The following is a 17481-nucleotide window of genomic DNA, read 5'->3' as shown; positions in this document are numbered from 1 at the left end:
GTATTCAGACCTATTGACTTCTTCCACATTTTATTACGTTACAGCCTTATTCTAAAATGGATTAAATAAAATAAAAAAAACAGCAATCTACACACAATACCCCATAATGACAAAGCAAAAAAAGGCTTTTAGAAATTTTTGCAAACAGAAATATCTTATTTACATAAGTATTCAGACCCTTTGCTATGAGACTCAGAATTGAGCTCAGATGCATCCTGTTTCCATTGATCATCCTTGAGATGTTTTTACAACTTGACTGGAGTCCACCTGTGGTAAATTCAATTGATTGGACATGATTTGGAAAGGCACACACGTCTATATAAGGTCCCACAGTTGGCAATACATTTCAGAGCAAAACCGAGCCATGAGGTCGAAGGAATTGCCCTTCTGCAGAGAAGAATGGGAGAAACTCCTCAAATACAGGTGTGCCAAGCTTGTAGCATCACACCCAAGACTCGATGGTGTGATCGCTGCCAAAGGTGCTTCAACAAAAGTACTGAGTAAAGGGTTTGAATACTTATGTAAATGTGATATTTCCGTTTTTTTTTAAGATATTAGCAAAAATGTCAAAAAAAATGGTTTTGCTTTGTCATTATTGGGCATTGTGTGTAGATTGATGAGGAAAAAAACTATTTAATCAATTTTAGAATAAGGCTGTAACATAACAAAATGTGGAAAAAGTCAAGGGGTCTGAATACTTTCGAAGGCACTGTATTTGAGTGATAGTTTATTGGTGTGTGGCCAGTGATTTTTTACAGTGTCCCGCATTATTCATAGCATTTGAGTTTGAAATTGACAGTAGCGTTCTAAGACCTGCAACCGCCAAGCGTACCAAAACCAAAGATATTGATCTGTTTTATTAAGCAATCGATTGTGTCATCGCGATAACTATAAACTTTTACATTAACAGCACCAATCTGAGGTAAAAATGATGTCTAATTAACCTAAATTCGATGTGATCAAAACGTGAGCTTGCGTAATGTAGTTGAAACGTATGGTGTCCATTTGGATCAAAACATCAAGGAAAGACAGCGCAATATAAAATAATCTAATATGTACAAATAAATCAACATTTCAATTTAGGATGATAATATTATGTTACCCACTTTACAGAAAACATCTATATCTCACGAGTTTAACCGTTTGCAGAGTAAAAAAAAAAAAATTGCTTCTATGCACAATTTAACAGAGCTCCCATAGTGACGGTGCAGCCCGTTCATTAGTCTTTCCCCAATAGGAGATACAAAACTATTGTGTGTCTACGTGGATGATGTTTCGTGTAGCTAATCTTACTTTAGGTTTAAAAAAATACATTTTTAGTTGTTCTCAGAAGAATAAGTTTAAAAAAAGAATGCCAAAGTTTATAGGAGCTTCGTATTTATTCTCATTAAAAACAAAAATACAGGGGCATGTATTAACTACAAGCACATATGCGTTCAATTTTAATTAAATTACAACATGAACTCTACCTATTGAATTACAACATGAAAACTCGACCTATAACATTGAATTACAACATGAAAACTGTACCTATAACATTGGCAAAGCATTCTACATTATAACATTATTTTAATTGACAATATGAACCCGTTTTGAAAGTGACTGTCTCTCAGTCATCTTAAGATGAAAGCACTAACAGTAGGTCGTAAAGTAAATATAACCCCTCAACATGCCATCAAACCAACACACAAAACTTACTCTTCTCTATTTTTACAAATGATTTGCCATTTGTCTTACAAGAAGCTAAAATTACTATGTATTGCTGACGACTGCAGACTCTACACATCAGCACCTACAGCCAGGGAGCTCACGGAGACTCTTAGCAAGGACTGACAGAATCAACTGGACTTAAATACATCTAAAAAGCATTGTATTTGGTTCAAACCATTCTCTTAGACCTAAACCTCAACTGGGGTGTGTATCCATTGAACAACTTGAAGTTATCACGGTCAAGTCATATTGACTAAGTCGTTGTTTAGATGGGGTGAAGTTATCACGGTCAAGTCATATTGACTAAGTTGTTGTGAAGATGGGGTGAAGTTATCATGGTCAAGTCATATTGACTAAGTTGTTGTGAAGATGGGGAGGGGTGTGTCTGTGTTTTTGACACAAAGATTAACTGTACTAGTTGTCCAGGCTCTGGTCTTGTCCCATCTTGATGACTGTCTGGTAATATGGTGCAGAAAAGAAAGACCTAGCAAACCTGGCTCAAAACAAAGCAGCACGCCTTGCCCTTTAACTACACACATATAACTAACATCAACAACATGGATGATAGTCTTTTATGGTTGAGGAGAAATTGACTACTTCTTGTCTTAAGAAATATTTGTGTGATGAAAACACCTAACCACTTGTATAATGTATTTGTATACACTTCAGGACAGACAAAGTGCCTTCAGAAAGTATTCAGACCCCTTGATTTATTCCACATTTTGTTACGTTACAGCCTTATTCTAAAATGGATTAAATTGTTTTCATCATCAATCTACACACAATACCCCATAATGACAAGGCAAAAAAACAGACTTTTTTCCAAATTGTTGCAAATTTATACAAATAAAATAAAAAACTGACATCACATTTACATAAGTATTCAGACCCTTTAATCAGTACTTTGTTGAAGCACCTTTGGCAGCGATTATAGCCTTGAGTTTTATTGGGTATGACGCTAACCTATATTTGGAGAGTTTCCCCCATTCTTCTCTGCAGATCCTCTCAAGCTCTGTCAGGTTGGATGGGGAGCGTCGCTGCACAGCTATTTTCAGGTCTCTCCAGAGATGTTAGATCGGGTTCAAGTCCGGTCTCTGGCTGGGCCACTCAAGGACATTCAGAGACTTGTCCCGAAGCCACTTCTGCGTTGTCTTGGCTGTGTGCTTAGGGTCATTGTCCTGTTGGAAGGTGAACCATGCCCCAGTCGGAGGTCCTAAGCAGGTTTTCATCAAGGATCTCTCCATTCATCTTTCCCTCGATTCTGACTAGTCTCCCAGTTCCTGCTGCTGAAAAACATCCCCACAGCATGATGCTTGTTTCTCATGGTCTAAGAGTCCTTTAGGTGCCTTTTGGCAAACTCTAAGCGGGCTGTCATGTGCCTCTAACTGAGGAGTGGCTTCCACCTGGACACTCTACCATAAAGGCCTGATTGGTGGAGTGCTGCAGAGATGGTTGTCCTTCTAGAAAGTTCTCCCATCTCCACAGAGGAACTGTGGAGCTCTGTCAGAGTGACCATCGTGTTCTTGGTCACCGCCCTGACCAAGGTCCTTCTCCCCCAGGGTCTGAATACTTCCCAAATACACTGTAGATACCCCACCAGACACACCAGTGAGTTTCTTCACAGTACCAAAACCGTGAAAAATGGGGATCCAAAATCCTGTAGCTAATGGGGATCTAATAAACTAAACTCACAGCAGACCACACATCTGTAATGTCTCTCTCCAGTGTGTGTTCGCTGATGCATCTTCAACTGTGAGTTTGTGTGTGTTCAGTCAGGTAATCCGCTCGAGCAAAACTTATCCCACATTGATCACAGCCCTCTCCCCTGTGTGTTAGCATGTGTCTAGTCAGTTGTACTGCCTGACGGAAAACTGTTTCCACATATAGCACAGAGGTATGGTTTCTCTCCTGAGATTTCAAAAAGCCTTATGTTGGTATAACTCTTTCCACACAGAGCATTGGAAAGGCTTCTCTCCAGTGTGTGTTAGCTTGTGTAAGCCGTGCGGCCCCCGTCTAAACGGGCGAAAGCGGTGATGGAGGAGCGCCCTTCTCAAATGTAACAGTAATCTGCATCGCTCGGTCAAGCCAGCATGGTGCATCGTCCAGAAACATACATATCTTTTCCATAAAATTGATGCTCAAATGAGTTTTCATTGAGAAGGCAGATAAAATGATTTTATCAAAAGCAATCACTTCTTGCTTTTGAAAACACAGAATCCTAGTCATTACTCCACAAGCTTAAATATATGTCACTTTTGTTTTGAGCCGACTTTGCCATGGGCTTTCCTGGTTCTAAAACGAATGCAATCACCTTTCACCAGATGCAAACACTTCGCACCGGGGCAACCCAGGCGAGATTATCGAATCCCCTCATTGATCAAAGCTTCTAAAAGATTTCTCTCCCGTGTGTGTTCTCTTGTGCCTTGTCAGTTGTACCGTTTGACGGAAACTCTTTCCACATATAGCACAAACATAAGGTTTCTCTCCTGTGTGAATTCTCTGGTGTATAGTCAGTGTTCCTAATGTAGTGAAACTCTTCCCACATTGATCACAGACATATGGTTTCTCTCCTGTATGTGTTCGTTTGTGTTCAGTCAGGGAACCAGCTTCAGCAAAACTCTTCTCACATTGATCACAGTTATATGGTTTCTCTCCTGTGTGTGTTCGCTTGTGTATAGTCAGTTGTCCTGACTGACGGAAACTCTTTTCACATACAGCACAGACATATGGTTTCTCTCCTGTGTGTATTCTATGGTGTATAGTCAGTGCTCCTAAGGTAGTGAAACTCTTCCCACATTGATCACAGACATAAGATTTCCTTCCTGTGTGTGTTCGCTTGTGTTCAGTCCTGGAATCAGCTCGAGCAAAACTCTTCCCACATTGATCACAGCGATAAGATTTCTCTCCAGTGTGTGTTAGCTTGTGTTTAGTCAGTTGCCCTGGCTGACGAAAACTCTTCCCACATTGATCACAGCCATATGGTTTCTCTCCTGTGTGTATTCTCTGGTGTCTCTTTAGGTCTCCTAAATGTGGGAAACTTTTCTCACATACATCACAGCTATAAGGTCGCTGGATCTCTTTCAATCCTCGAGCCTTCCCAGATGATAAGACCCTCCCACTGAGCGAGCGACCGTTAGGGTTGTCCCCTGTGAAACAAAGACATGAAGTTAAGGTTCCTCATATGTACCAAAGTATTTCACAATGAACTAGTGTTGAAGTATCTTCCCCACCCAACACAGATGAGCTACTATACAACACTGAATAGTTACGTTCAGCAAATATGGGTCAATTAATAAATATTGACCAATCAATGAACTGTTACTGAAGCAGATTGTCTTCTAATACACACACACCATTGTTCCTACTTGATGACATCGAATCTGAATCTCCCTCTCCATCGTTGTCCTCCACGTTCCATTCTTCGTCGCAGTCTGTAGCATCATCATCAGACTGGCTGGGACTCATGGGTGCCACAGTAGATTCTTCATGTATCTTTCTGATGTCATCTTTCAGTCGGAGTAACCAAGACATTCCCTGCTCCTCCGAATTGACTGAATCTGCATTTTCCCACATTTCCTCCATGATTTTACGTCTCAACGAGCGATGGTTCTTTCCTTTAACTTGGGAGCCATCTATTCCACAGCATTCACACAGGTATCGTAAATTATCCTCTGTTAGAGGATGTAAACTCTGTTCGATTTCTTCCAGCAATGCTTCCTTCTCTCCACTCATGTTGTCCTGCTGGTGGGAACAATGACAATGCAGTCAATGGCAAGACAGCAGGAAGTCCATACACTTTAGATGACCTGTAGTAGAAGAAGAAGACAGCAGGAAGTCCATACACTTTAGATGACCTGTAGTAGAAGAAGAAGACAGCAGGAAGTCCATACACTTTAGATGACCTGTAGTAGAAGAAGAAGACAGCAGGAAGTCCATACACTTTAGATGACCTGTAGTAGAAGAAGAAGAAGACAGCAGGAAGTCCATACACTTTAGATGACCTGTAGTAGAAGAAGAAGAAGACAGCAGGAAGTCCATACACTTTAGATGACCTGTAGTAGAAGAAGAAGAAGACAGCAGGAAGTCCATACACTTTAGATGACCTGTAGTAGAAGAAGAAGAAGACAGCAGGAAGTCCATACACTTTAGATGACCTGTAGTAGAAGAAGAAGAAGACAGCAGGAAGTCCATACACTTTAGATGACCTGTAGTAGAAGAAGAAGAAGACAGCAGGAAGTCCATACACTTTAGATGACCTGTAGTAGAAGAAGAAGAAGACAGCAGGAAGTCCATACACTTTAGATGACCTGTAGTAGAAGAAGAAGAAGACAACAGGAAGTCCATACACCTGTAGTAGAAGAAGACAGCAGGAAGTCCATACACCTGTAGTAGAAGAAGACAGCAGGAACACTTTAGTTGATAAATAACTACTACAGATTGTCATCTATCAACAGGTATGGAAGTATTCCCAAGTTCGTTGTGGTCGGTCTTTTTAGAAGAGGACAAACGGCAGATGTTTCTGCGGCTATTGTCCCATTTTCATTGATTTCGATGCGAGTGATTAATATGCGCGCTATTTATTACAGTAGAACAAACTAATCAATTTCAGTATGGAGTGACCGCTTGGTAAATATTGGTGCGTGAGCAGTTTTTAAAAGGTAGTATTTTAGCAAAATACAAGTAATCTGAAGTGTGATACGTGTATGTAGAGAGGAATTTATATGTCTTGGTCTTCAACAAAATCACAATTTATTTCAGCATATTGATGAATTTGGACATTTAAAACCTCTGATTAATTTACGAGACAGGGTCTATAAGGTTGGGGATACGGTCCAATGACTGTAGCCCACCTGCTAACACTTAGCCTGTTGTTTTATGGTACAATCATTTATTTTATTTCGCGTGCCGGGCCCGACATGAACGCTGGGCCCGTAAAAACGTGTCAGTCAGGCCAGTGGATCTCGCAAGTCACTCCCATGACAGGGCCAGTAACTTTTCCGCGCATTTTTGCGTTCCAGTTCAACATTTTCCTGCTCTGACGCAGTCTACACACGTAAATGTCATGCTATTTGTAGCTGAGCAATACGATTGGCCGTTCATTCAAGCACCACCATGCTCCCACGAGTCACAACTTCTGGAGCAGAGTACACAAGTTGATGCCTCCACACAGCACACACCAGCTGTCTTCTGGAGCTCTACATTGATCTGGTACTGGTACTCCCTGTATATAGCTGCTCATTGATCTGGTACTCCCTGTATATAGCTCCACATTGATCTGGTACTGGTACTCCCTGTATATAGCTCCACATTGATCTGGTACTCCATGTATATAGCTGCACATTGATCTGGTACTCCCTGTATATAGCTCCACATTGACCTGGTACTGGTACTCCCTGTATATATAGTGGGGGGAAAAAGTATTTGATCCCCTGCTGATTTTGTACGTTTGCCCACTGACAAAGAAAGGATCAGTCTATAATTTTAATGGTAAGTTTATTTGAACAGTGAGAAATAGTATAACAAACATTTCCAGAAAAACGCATGTCAAAAATATTATAAATTGGTTTGCATTTTAATGAGGGAAATAAGTATTTGACCCCCTCTCAATCAGAAAGATTTCTGGCTCCCAGGTGTCTTTTATACAGGTAACGAGCTGAGATTAGGAGCACACTCTTAAAGGGAGAGCTCCTAACTGCAGCTTGATACCTGTATAAAAGACACCTGTCCACAGAAGCAATCAATCAATCAGATTCCAAACTCTCCACCATGGCCAAGACCAGAGAGCTCTCCAAGGATGTCAGGGACAAGATTGTAGACCTACACAAGGCTGGAATGGGCTACAAGACCATCGCCAAGCAGCTTGGTGACAACAGTTGATGCGATTATTCGCAAATGGAAGAAACACAAAAGAACTGTCAATCTCCCTCGGCCTGGGGCTCCATGCAAGATCTCACCTCGTGGGGTTGCAATGATCATGAGAACGGTGAGGAATCAGCCCAGAACTACACGGGAGGATCTTGTCAATGATCTCAAGGCAGCTGGGACCATAGTCACCAAGAAAACAATTAGTAACACACTACGCCGTGAAGGACTGAAATCCTGCACCGCCCGCAAGGTCCCCCTGCTCAAGAATACATATACAGTGCCTTGCGAAAGTATTCGGCCCCCTTGAACTTTGACCTTTTCCCACATTTCAGGCTTCAAACATAAAGATATAAAACTATTTTTTTGTGAAGAATCAACAACAAGTGGGACACAATTATGAAGTGGAACGAAATTTATTGGATATTTCAAACTTTTTTAACAAATAAAAAACTGAAAAATTGGCCGTGCAAAATTATTCAGCCCCCTTAAGTTAATACTTTGTAGCGCCACCTTTTGCTGCGATTACAGCTGTAAGTCGCTTGGGGTATGTCTCTATCAGTTTTGCACATCGAGAGACTGAAATTTTTGCCCATTCCTCCTTGCAAAACAGCTCGAGCTCAGTGAGGTTGGATGGAGAGCGTTTGTGAACAGCAGTTTTCAGTTCTTTCCACAGATTCTCAATTGGATTCAGGTCTGGACTTTGACTTGGCCATTCTAACACCTGGATATGTTTATTTGTGAACCATTCCATTGTAGATTTTGCTTTATGTTTTGGATCATTGTCTTGTTGGAAGACAAATCTCCGTCCCAGTCTCAGGTCTTTTGCAGACTCCATCAGGTTCTCTTCCAGAATGGTCCTGTATTTGGCTCCATCCATCTTCCCATCAATTTTAACCATCTTCCCTGCCCCTGCTGAAGAAAAGCAGGCCCAAACCATGATGCTGCCACCACGTTTGACAGTGGGGATGGTGTGTTCAGGGTGATGAGCTGTGTTGCTTTTACGCCAAACATAACGTTTTGCATTGTTGCCAAAAAGTTTGATTTTGGTTTCATCTGACCAGAGCACCTTCTTCCACATGTTTGGTGTGTCTCCCAGGTGGCTAGTGGCAAACTTTAAACGACAGTTTTTATGGATATCTTTAAGAAATGGCTTTCTTCTTGCCACTCTTCCATAAAGGCCAGATTTGTGCAGTATACGACTGATTGTTGTCCTATGGACAGAGTCTCCCACCTCAGCTGTAGATCTCTGCAGTTCATCCAGAGTGATCATGGGCCTCTTGGCTGCATCTCTGATCAGTCTTCTCCTTGTATGAGCTGAAAGTTTAGAAGGACGGCCGGGTCTTCGTAGATTTGCAGTGGTCTGATACTCCTTCCATTTCAATATTATCCCTTGCACAGTGCTCCTTGGGATGTTTAAAGCTTGGGAAATCTTTTTGTATCCAAATCCGGCTTTAAACTTCTCCACAACAGTATCTTGGACCTGCCTGGTGTGTTCCTTGTTCTTTATGATGCTCTCTGCGCTTTAAACGGACCTCTGAGACTATCACAGAGCAGGTGCATTTATACGGAGACTTGATTACACACAGGTGGATTCTATTTATCGTCATTAGTCATTTAGGTCAACATTGGATCATTCAGAGATCCTCACTGAACTTCTGGAGAGAGTTTGCAGCACTGAAAGTAAAGGGGCTGAATAATTTTGCACGCCCAATTTTTCCGTTTTTTTATTTGTTAAAAAAGTTTGAAATATCCAATAAATTTCGTTCCACTTCATGATTGTGTCCCACTTGTTGTTGATTCTTCACAAAAAATTACAGTTTTATATCTTTATGTTTGAAGCCTGAAATGTGGCAAAAGGTCAAAGTTCAAGGGGGCCGAATACTTTCGCAAGGCACTGTACATGCCCATCTGAGGTTTGCCAATGAACATCTGAATGATTCAGAGGACAACTGGTGAAAGTGTTGTGGTCAGATGAGACCAAAATGGAGCTCTTTGGCATCAACTCAACTCGCCGTGTTTGGAGGAGGAGGAATGCTGCCTATGACCCCTAGAACACCATCTCCATCGTCAAACATGGAGGTGGAAACATTATGCTTTGGGGGTGTTTTTCTGCTAAGGGGACAGGACAATTTCACCGCATCAAAGGGACGATGGGACGGGGCCATGTACCATCAAATCTTGGGTGAGAACCTCCTTCCCTCAGCCAGGGCATTGAAAATGGGTCGTGGATGGGTATTCCAGCATGACAATGACCCAAAACACAAGGCCCAGGCAACAAAGGAGTGGCTCAAGAAGAAGCACATTAAGGTCCTGGAGTGGCCTAGCCAGTCTCCAGACCTTAATCCCATAGAAAATCTGTGGAGGGAGCTGAAGGTTCGAGTTGCCAAACGTCAGCCTCGAAACCTTAATGACTTGGAGAAGATCTGCAAAGAGGAGTGGGACAAAATCCCTCCTGAGATGTGTGCAAACCTGGTGGCCAACTACAAGAAACGTCTGACCTCTGTGATTGCCAACAAGGGTTTTGCCACCAAGTACTAAGTCATGTTTTGCAGAGGGGTCAAATATTTATTTCCCTCATTAAAATGCAAATCATTTTATAACCTTTTTGACATGCGTTTTTCTGGATTTTATTTGTTGTTATTCTGCCTCTCACTGTTCAAATAAACCTACCATTAAAATTATAGACTGATCATTTCTTTGTATGTGGGCAAACGTACAAAATCAGCAGGGGATCAAATACTCCCCCCCCCCCCCCCCACTGTAGCTCCACATTGATCTGGTACTGGTACTCCCTGTATATAGCTCCACATTGATCTGGTACTGGTACTCCCTGTATATAGCTCCACATTGATCTGGTACTGGTTCTCCCAGTATACAGCGCAATTCTGTATTTTATTTTATTACTCATGTTACTATTTTATTTTTAAAGTAAAGTCTACACCAGTTGTAATTGCCACGTGACAAATAAAATTTAAACACTGTAAAACGTGTGAAAAAATGTGATCAGTGTTATAAATTGAAAATCTAATCTGGCATTAAAAATGTGCCAGAGGCCACCAAAATACGATTTGTTTTCACAAAACAAGCTCTAATTCACCCCCCAAAATGATATTGATGATATTTAGTGAAATCGTGCAAATGAGTTTGTCTTGCTTAACATTAGCGTCTTGGGGCTATCAGTCTCCTGATCTAAAGAAGGGAACTCAGATCGACTAATTACGTAATTTCAACATTGCCGCAACCAAATCAATTACAGAAATCTGCTGCTATTTCTGCAGCTATTCAGAACGTAGTTTAAAGGCTGCGACATGAAAATTAAAACTAGGGTTGATTTGAGCTGATCATCTTTTTAAACAGGGCATTATCAGACTAGCTAACGTTCACCGACATAGTTGGGCGGGAACTTTCGGGTAATAGTCAGTCCCCACCCATTAGGCAGGATTAGGTGGCCGACAAGTGTGGCTAATTGATGAGGGCGGTATTTTCTGAGCTAAACTGAACAAGACGCACCTCCAACAACACATAACAGCTCACATAATTCTGCCCAAAAACAATGACAATTTCTCTCACCCAAGTGGTATATGGGGTATTTAGGTGAGCGCTGAAGTCACCCCATGATTAGCAGTGCCCGTTTTTGTTACACACTACCGGTCAAAAGTTTTAGAACACCTACTCATTCAAGGGTTTTTCTTTATTTTTACTATTTTCTACATTGTAGAATAATAGTGAAGACATCAAAACTCTGAAATAACACATATGGAATCATGTAGTAACCAAAAAAAGTGTGAATTTGCCAATCTTGGTGTTCTCTGGCAAATGCCAAACTTCCTGCACGGTGTTGGGCTGTAAGCACAACCCCCACCTGTGGACGTCGGGCCCTCATACCACCCTCATGGAGTCTGTTTCTGACCGTTTGAGCAGACACATGCACATTTGTGGCCTGCTGGAGGTCATTTGGCAGGGCTCTGGCAGTGCTCCTCCTGCTCCTCCTTGCACAAAGGCGGAGGTAGCGGTCCTGCTGCTGGGTTGTTGCCCTCCTACGGCCTCCTCCACGTCTCCTGATGTACTGGCCTGTCTCCTGGTAGCGCCTCCATGCTCTGGACACTACGCTGACAGACACAGCAAACCTTCTTGCCACAGCTCACATTGATGTGCCATCCTGGATGAGCTGCACTACCTGAGCCACTTGTGTGGGTTGTAGACTCCGTCTCATGCTACCACTAGAGTGAAAGCACCGCCAGCATTCAAAAGTGACCAAAACATCAGCCAGTTAGCATAGGAACTGAGAAGTGGTCTGTGGTCCCCACCTGCAGAACCACTCCTTTATTGGGGGTGTCTTGCTAATTGCCTATAATTTCCACCTGTTGTCTATTCCATTTCCACAACAGCATGTGCAATTTATTGTCAATCAGTGTTGCTTCCTAAGTGGACAGTTTGATTTCACAGAAGTGAGATTGACTTGGAGTTACATTGTGTTGTTTAAGTGTTCCCTTTATTTTTTTGAGCAGTGTATATTTGAGATTTGAGATTCTTCAAAGTAGCCACCCTTTGCACACTCTTGACATTCTCTCAACCAGCTTCACCTGGATTGCTTTTCCAACAGTCTTGAAGGAGTTCCCACATATGCGGAGCACTTGTTGGCTGCTTTTCCTTCACTCTGCAGTCCGACTCATCCCAAACCATCCTAATTTGGTTGAGGTCGGGGGATTGTGGAGGCCAGGTCATCTGATGTAGCACTCCATCACTCTCCTTCTTGGTCAACTAGCCCTTACACAGCCTGGAGGTGTGTTTGGTCATTATCCTGTTGAAAAACGAAAGATTGTCTAAGCCCGAACCAGATGGGATGGCGTATCGCTGCAGAATGCTGTGTTAGCCATGCTGGTTAAGTGTGCGTTGAATTCTAAATCACAAACATTGTCACCAGACAAGCACCCCCACACCTCCTCCTCCATGCTTTACGGTGGGAAATATACATGCAAATCATCCGTTCACCCACACCACGTCTCACAAAGACACTGCGGTTGGAACCAAAAATGTCCAATTTGGACTCCAGACCAAAAGAAAACATTTCCACCGGTCTAATGTCCATTGCTTGTGTTTCTTGGCCCAAGCAAGTCTCTTTATATTATTGGTGTCCTTTAGTAGTAGTTTCTTTGCAGCAATTCAACCATGAAGGCCTGATTCACACAGTCTCCTCTGAACAGTTGATGTTGAGATGTGTCTGTAACTCCGTGACGCATTTGTTTGGGCTGCAATTTCTGAGGCTGGTAACTCTAATGAACTTATCCTCTGCAGCAGAGGCAACTCTGGGTCTTCCATTCCTGTGGCGGTCCTCGAGAGCCAGTCTCATCAAAGTTCTTGAAGGTTAGTCAATATGGAAAATTTCATGTCTTAAAGTAATGATGGACAGTCGTTTCTCTTTGCTTCTTTGAGCTGTTCTTGCTATAATATGGACTTGTTATTTTACCAACTAGGGCTATCTTCTGTACACCCCCACCTTGTCACAACACAACTGATGGCTCAAACGCATTAAGAAGGAAAGAAATTCCACAAATTAACTTTTAACAAGGCACACCTGTTAATTGAAATGCATTCCAGGTGACTACCTCATGAAGCTGGTTGAGAGAATTCCAAGCGTGTGCAAAGCTGACATCAAGGAAAAGGGTGGCTATTTGAAGAATCTCAAATCTCAAATATATTTTGATTTGTTGAACACTTTCTGGTTACTACATGATTCCATATGTGTTATTTCATAGTTTTGATGTTTTCACTATTATTCTACAATGTAGAAAATAGTAAAAATAAAGAAAAACCCTGTAATGGGTAGGTGTCTCCAAACCTTTGACTGATACTGTATATAGATTGATTTTCTTATTTTCTTTAAAACAACAATACACAGACAATACAAATGGCCGCACACATCAGAGGGTCAGAAGGTGTTCTGGTCAGTGAGTGCTCATTCCCCCACTCGCCCTGAGACATCGACAAGGCCCCGCCCAGGCCCAAAGGGATTTTTCAAGCGTGGGACTTGGCACGCCCAGGCGGGCACGGAAGTGAGCGCACCCATAACTACCAGGACCAGCAGACACACCGCTCACAGCATGAATCTACCAGGACAAGCAGACACACCGCTCACAACATGAATCTACCAGGACCAGCAGACACACCGCTCACAGCATGAATCTACCAGGACCAGCAGACACACCGCTCACAGCATGAAACTACCGGGACCAGCAGACACACCGCTCACAGCATGAAACAAAAACACTAACCATAAATAGCTAAATGTCAAACATTTATACTGTACATTTGCGTTTATAATTTTTCCAACACTCATCAATTCCACCCTTCAGACAGCATCAGATCAACCCATCTTTCCCAGGAAATCATCATTCTACCATTTCCTCTCGCAATACATCCTTCCATTCTCCCATGGTGTCTCACTAGGGACTTCAACCCCGCCATCTGCAATATTTCTGACCAAACGTCCCCAAAAATAAACATTTAACCCAAGAGCACAATGATATTTCCTGTTGACTGACGGTGGTCCTTCAAGTCTCCCAGCTATATAGTGTGCAGGACCAACCACACCCTGATATTGTTCCTGAACCTGACTCCAGGAACTAGACACCTACTGGACAGTAGGGCTGGGCGATATATCAATTTCATTTGATTTATTCTAATGTATGTTTTTGCAAAAGATTACAAATGCCTGTATAGCAGAATCAAGTAATTTTTTTTTTTTTTATGAGCGTTTATGTCCGCTTGTTCTCATCTTGTCTTTTTGGTCCTTCTGTGCTGTGTGCACTTTCTCCATTTACATCAGATATCTGTATATAATGACGAAATGCTCATGTCTCTTCCCTAACAACAGGAGTTGTTGTCCCAAAGTGAAGGCAGGCAACAAGCTTAGGTTCAAAATAAGCACATAGAAACACATTGGGCTAATTTTGGCGAGTGAAACCTCTCTCTCGGCTTCTTTCTCCCAAGTCCCTACCACTCACAACAACAAAGATGAGAGATCACTTCTTCATCGCTGACAAGCAGTTTCAACTCGCTATTTGCATTTGAGGTTTGGTCTAACACTCAGTCATATGGACACTGAAACACATGGAGACATTATTTTACTGTAATAGAGGAGACGTTAACCTTTCGAACCAATCCCCGTTCATGTTTCAACTCCTCACATTTCAAGCAGAGCAGACTACTAAAACAGATGCCAAAATGCTCATTTTGTTACAAGCGCATTACAGTACCATGCACCGCTAGCAGCATTTTAGTCAAATAAAGACTGTTATACTGGCTGTTTAGTCTGTGTTTTATGAATGTGCAATAAGAATAAAACAATTATATAAGGAATTGGCAAATCTTTCTCATTCTGAGAAATAAGGTAGGCCACTTGGTTTCAACATGTGAACAAAGTGGACAGGCTAGCATGCTGTTCAAACAGCTGGAGACTGACTGAAAGCTGTGTTTTTATAACAATTCAACTGCTATGCCTTGTTAGCTAGCACAGATTCTAAACTTGAAATATAAATATGAGTTGGCTACTCACTAGCACGTGGGCTTGTGCTGGAGAGACTTTATGAGACCAGTGTTAATGTTCTATAATGCCTGCTACATTATTAGTGAATGTGCATTATGCATGGTTCTGGTTAAAGTTGTAGCAAAAAGGGCATTTGTATAGACAGACCTGAAAGCCAGATCAGTGATAGCATAAAAAAAGCAGGTACAACTATTTTATTAAATTATTAGTGGGTCTTTTCGTTGTGGAAGGAATATATTCAGCCTTGGTATAATTTCACAAGCTCTGAATTCATTCAATTATTTCTCACCGTTTTTAAATGCAGTGTATTTTACCTTTAAAATTGTACAACAAAGCTTATTTAGAGGATAACATTTTAAAATATCAAGATATATCGTGAGTCGCCCATAAATTTGAACATAAACGGAGATATGAGTATTGAGCCATATCACCCAGACGTAAAGGACAGTACCAAAGAGACACTATTGAGCCATATCACCCAGACGTAAAGGACAGTACCAAAGAGACACTATTGAGCAATACCACCCAGCCCTAAAGGACAGTACCAAAGAGACACGCTATTGAGCAATACCACCCAGCCCTAAAGGACAGTACCAAAGAGACAGGCTATTGAGCAATACTGCCCAGCCCTAAAGGACAGTACCAAAGTGACAGGCTGTTGAGCAATACTGCCCAGCCCTAAAGGACAGTACCAAAGAGACACGCTATTGAGCCAGACTGCCCACACCTAAAAGGACAGTACCAAAGAGACAGGCTATTGAGCCAGACTGCCCACACCTAAAAGGACAGTACCAAAGAGACAGGCTATTGAGCCATACCACCCAGCCCTAAAGGACAGGACCAAAGAGACATGCTATTGATTCTTTGTCCGCATGGCAGAGTCTGCACCGGTCTGTCTGTTCAATACCCCATATATACTGAGAATTATTTCTGGAGAGAATTTTATATTATAGCTTAAATTTAAAATAACGAATTGATGCATCTGTTTTGTTTAACAGCTCAAACCCGTTGCCATGGTATTGGGACATCGAAGATCTGTTTTATGCGGCTTAGTTGTCAACCCTCTTGACTGTAAGTGAAACATACATTTTATGATTTATAATGAGTCATTTTAAGTCATTTTTGATTCTTATTGGTGGCAGACAAACTAATTAATTATTTTCGCAAAATATTTAGCTGGTCCGTGCTTCTCCAGGGTGCTGTTGGAGAGATGCACCGCTATGGCGCTCCATCAACGTTCCGTCAAAAAATAATCTATGACAATGTCGTGAATCAGACACTTTTTACATCATGCATGCACGCTTCTCCGATCAAATAGCCTAAACAAAATTGAGGCAATAAAAAAAGCTATTCAGTGTGAATGACATTTTAACAAATACTACATCCTAAAAATCAGACCTGCTGTCCAGGAGTTTCACCCTGCGGGCTAAATCATGATAATCAGTGATTACAAGTTTATATTTCTTAATGGTTTTTGACGAACTGATCATAGCAAAAAAAATACAATAGTTCAGCATTTCCTGCTGTGTAAATACATTGACTCATTGCAAATAGGCTCACTGATAAAAAAAAATTGGGTAGCTGATATTCAGAGCTTAAACAGCCAACATGATTAGTCACGGGAATCAGGACTAATAACACAATGGAAATGTCTGTTTTACAAACGGTACCACTCAGACACTGACTACACTATTCTAGTTTTGCGGAGGGCGGCTTTTTTGTTGTTGTTGTCTCGTCTAGAGCGGCAGAACGGCCAGGACCGGGCCTGCACTGCCGTGTTTGTTCACGAACCACTAAACTGGAATTATTGACGATATCGTCATATCTAGACTGTCAACATTCGTCATTCTTAAGTGCATAAAACATTAATCCGCCTACAGCTGTTGTTGAACAGAAGCTAGCTATTTAACTCACCAAATTCCTTGTAGAAAAGCCAGCTAGCTAGCAAGCTAACGTAGTTAGCAAGTCCTCCTTTTTTTCCACGTGGAAAATGAGGTAGCTAGCTAGCTTTATCTCGTCAGTTTTGGCTAATGATCCTTTATGACTTTCAAACAAAGTTGTCCTGTGGCTGTTGCATTTTGGAGATTGAAAATATGATATATTTATAGTAGGCTACAAGCACGAACGTTTCAGCTACTCTCTTGCAAGGTAGCGACTTCCGCTTTGACTGGCGTTGTTGTTGTTCTTCTTCTACGGTATGATGGCGGTCCGCAAACAAGTGTCAGGTGCATGCCGCCACCTACTGTACGAGTGGTAAACGATAGAAGAAGGAAAAAACTCCGTTGTTGGAAAATAAACATTAAAAACCTATCCTACTCCGTCTGTCACAGTCCAATTCAAGTCACATCCTGACAACGGCT

The 17481-nt window shown here is 41.7% G+C and overlaps 1 protein-coding gene across 2 annotated transcripts; it reads right to left on the bottom strand.

Moving 5' to 3' along the window:
• Window positions 1-1360: 1360 nt before the first annotated feature.
• LOC106564046 (uncharacterized) lies at window positions 1361-17321 on the bottom strand. 2 transcript variants are annotated; one of them, XM_045710991.2, is made up of 3 exons: window positions 17036-17321; window positions 5064-5448; window positions 1361-4856 (listed from the first exon to the last, which is right to left on the bottom strand). In XM_045710991.2, the coding sequence occupies exons 2-3, from the start codon at window positions 5440-5442 to the stop codon at window positions 4081-4083; spliced, it is 1155 nt and encodes a 384-aa protein (XP_045566947.2). In that variant the 5' UTR covers window positions 5443-5448; window positions 17036-17321; the 3' UTR covers window positions 1361-4080. The 2 variants fall into 2 exon arrangements, with proteins under 2 accessions (XP_045566947.2, XP_013985500.3); XM_014130025.3 differs by having other exon boundaries at window positions 5064-5451; window positions 17036-17315.
• Window positions 17322-17481: the final 160 nt, after the last annotated feature.

The sequence above is a fragment of the Salmo salar genome, chromosome 02, assembly GCF_965601325.2.
Source record: "Salmo salar chromosome 02, fSalSal1, whole genome shotgun sequence".
Classification (NCBI taxonomy): Eukaryota; Metazoa; Chordata; class Actinopteri; order Salmoniformes; family Salmonidae; genus Salmo; species Salmo salar.
This window is presented reverse-complemented; position numbering and strand designations above follow the sequence as displayed.

Excerpts from the sequence above, each read along its gene's own strand:
- LOC106564046 (XM_045710991.2), bottom strand. The coding sequence starts at position 5,442 with ATGAGTGGAGAGAAGGAAGCATTGCTGGAAGAAATCGAACAGAGTTTA. Across the intron at positions 4,857-5,063 it reads GTCATCAAGTAGGAACAATG|GGGACAACCCTAACGGTCGC; the intron begins GTGTGTGTGTAT and ends TTTGTTTCACAG.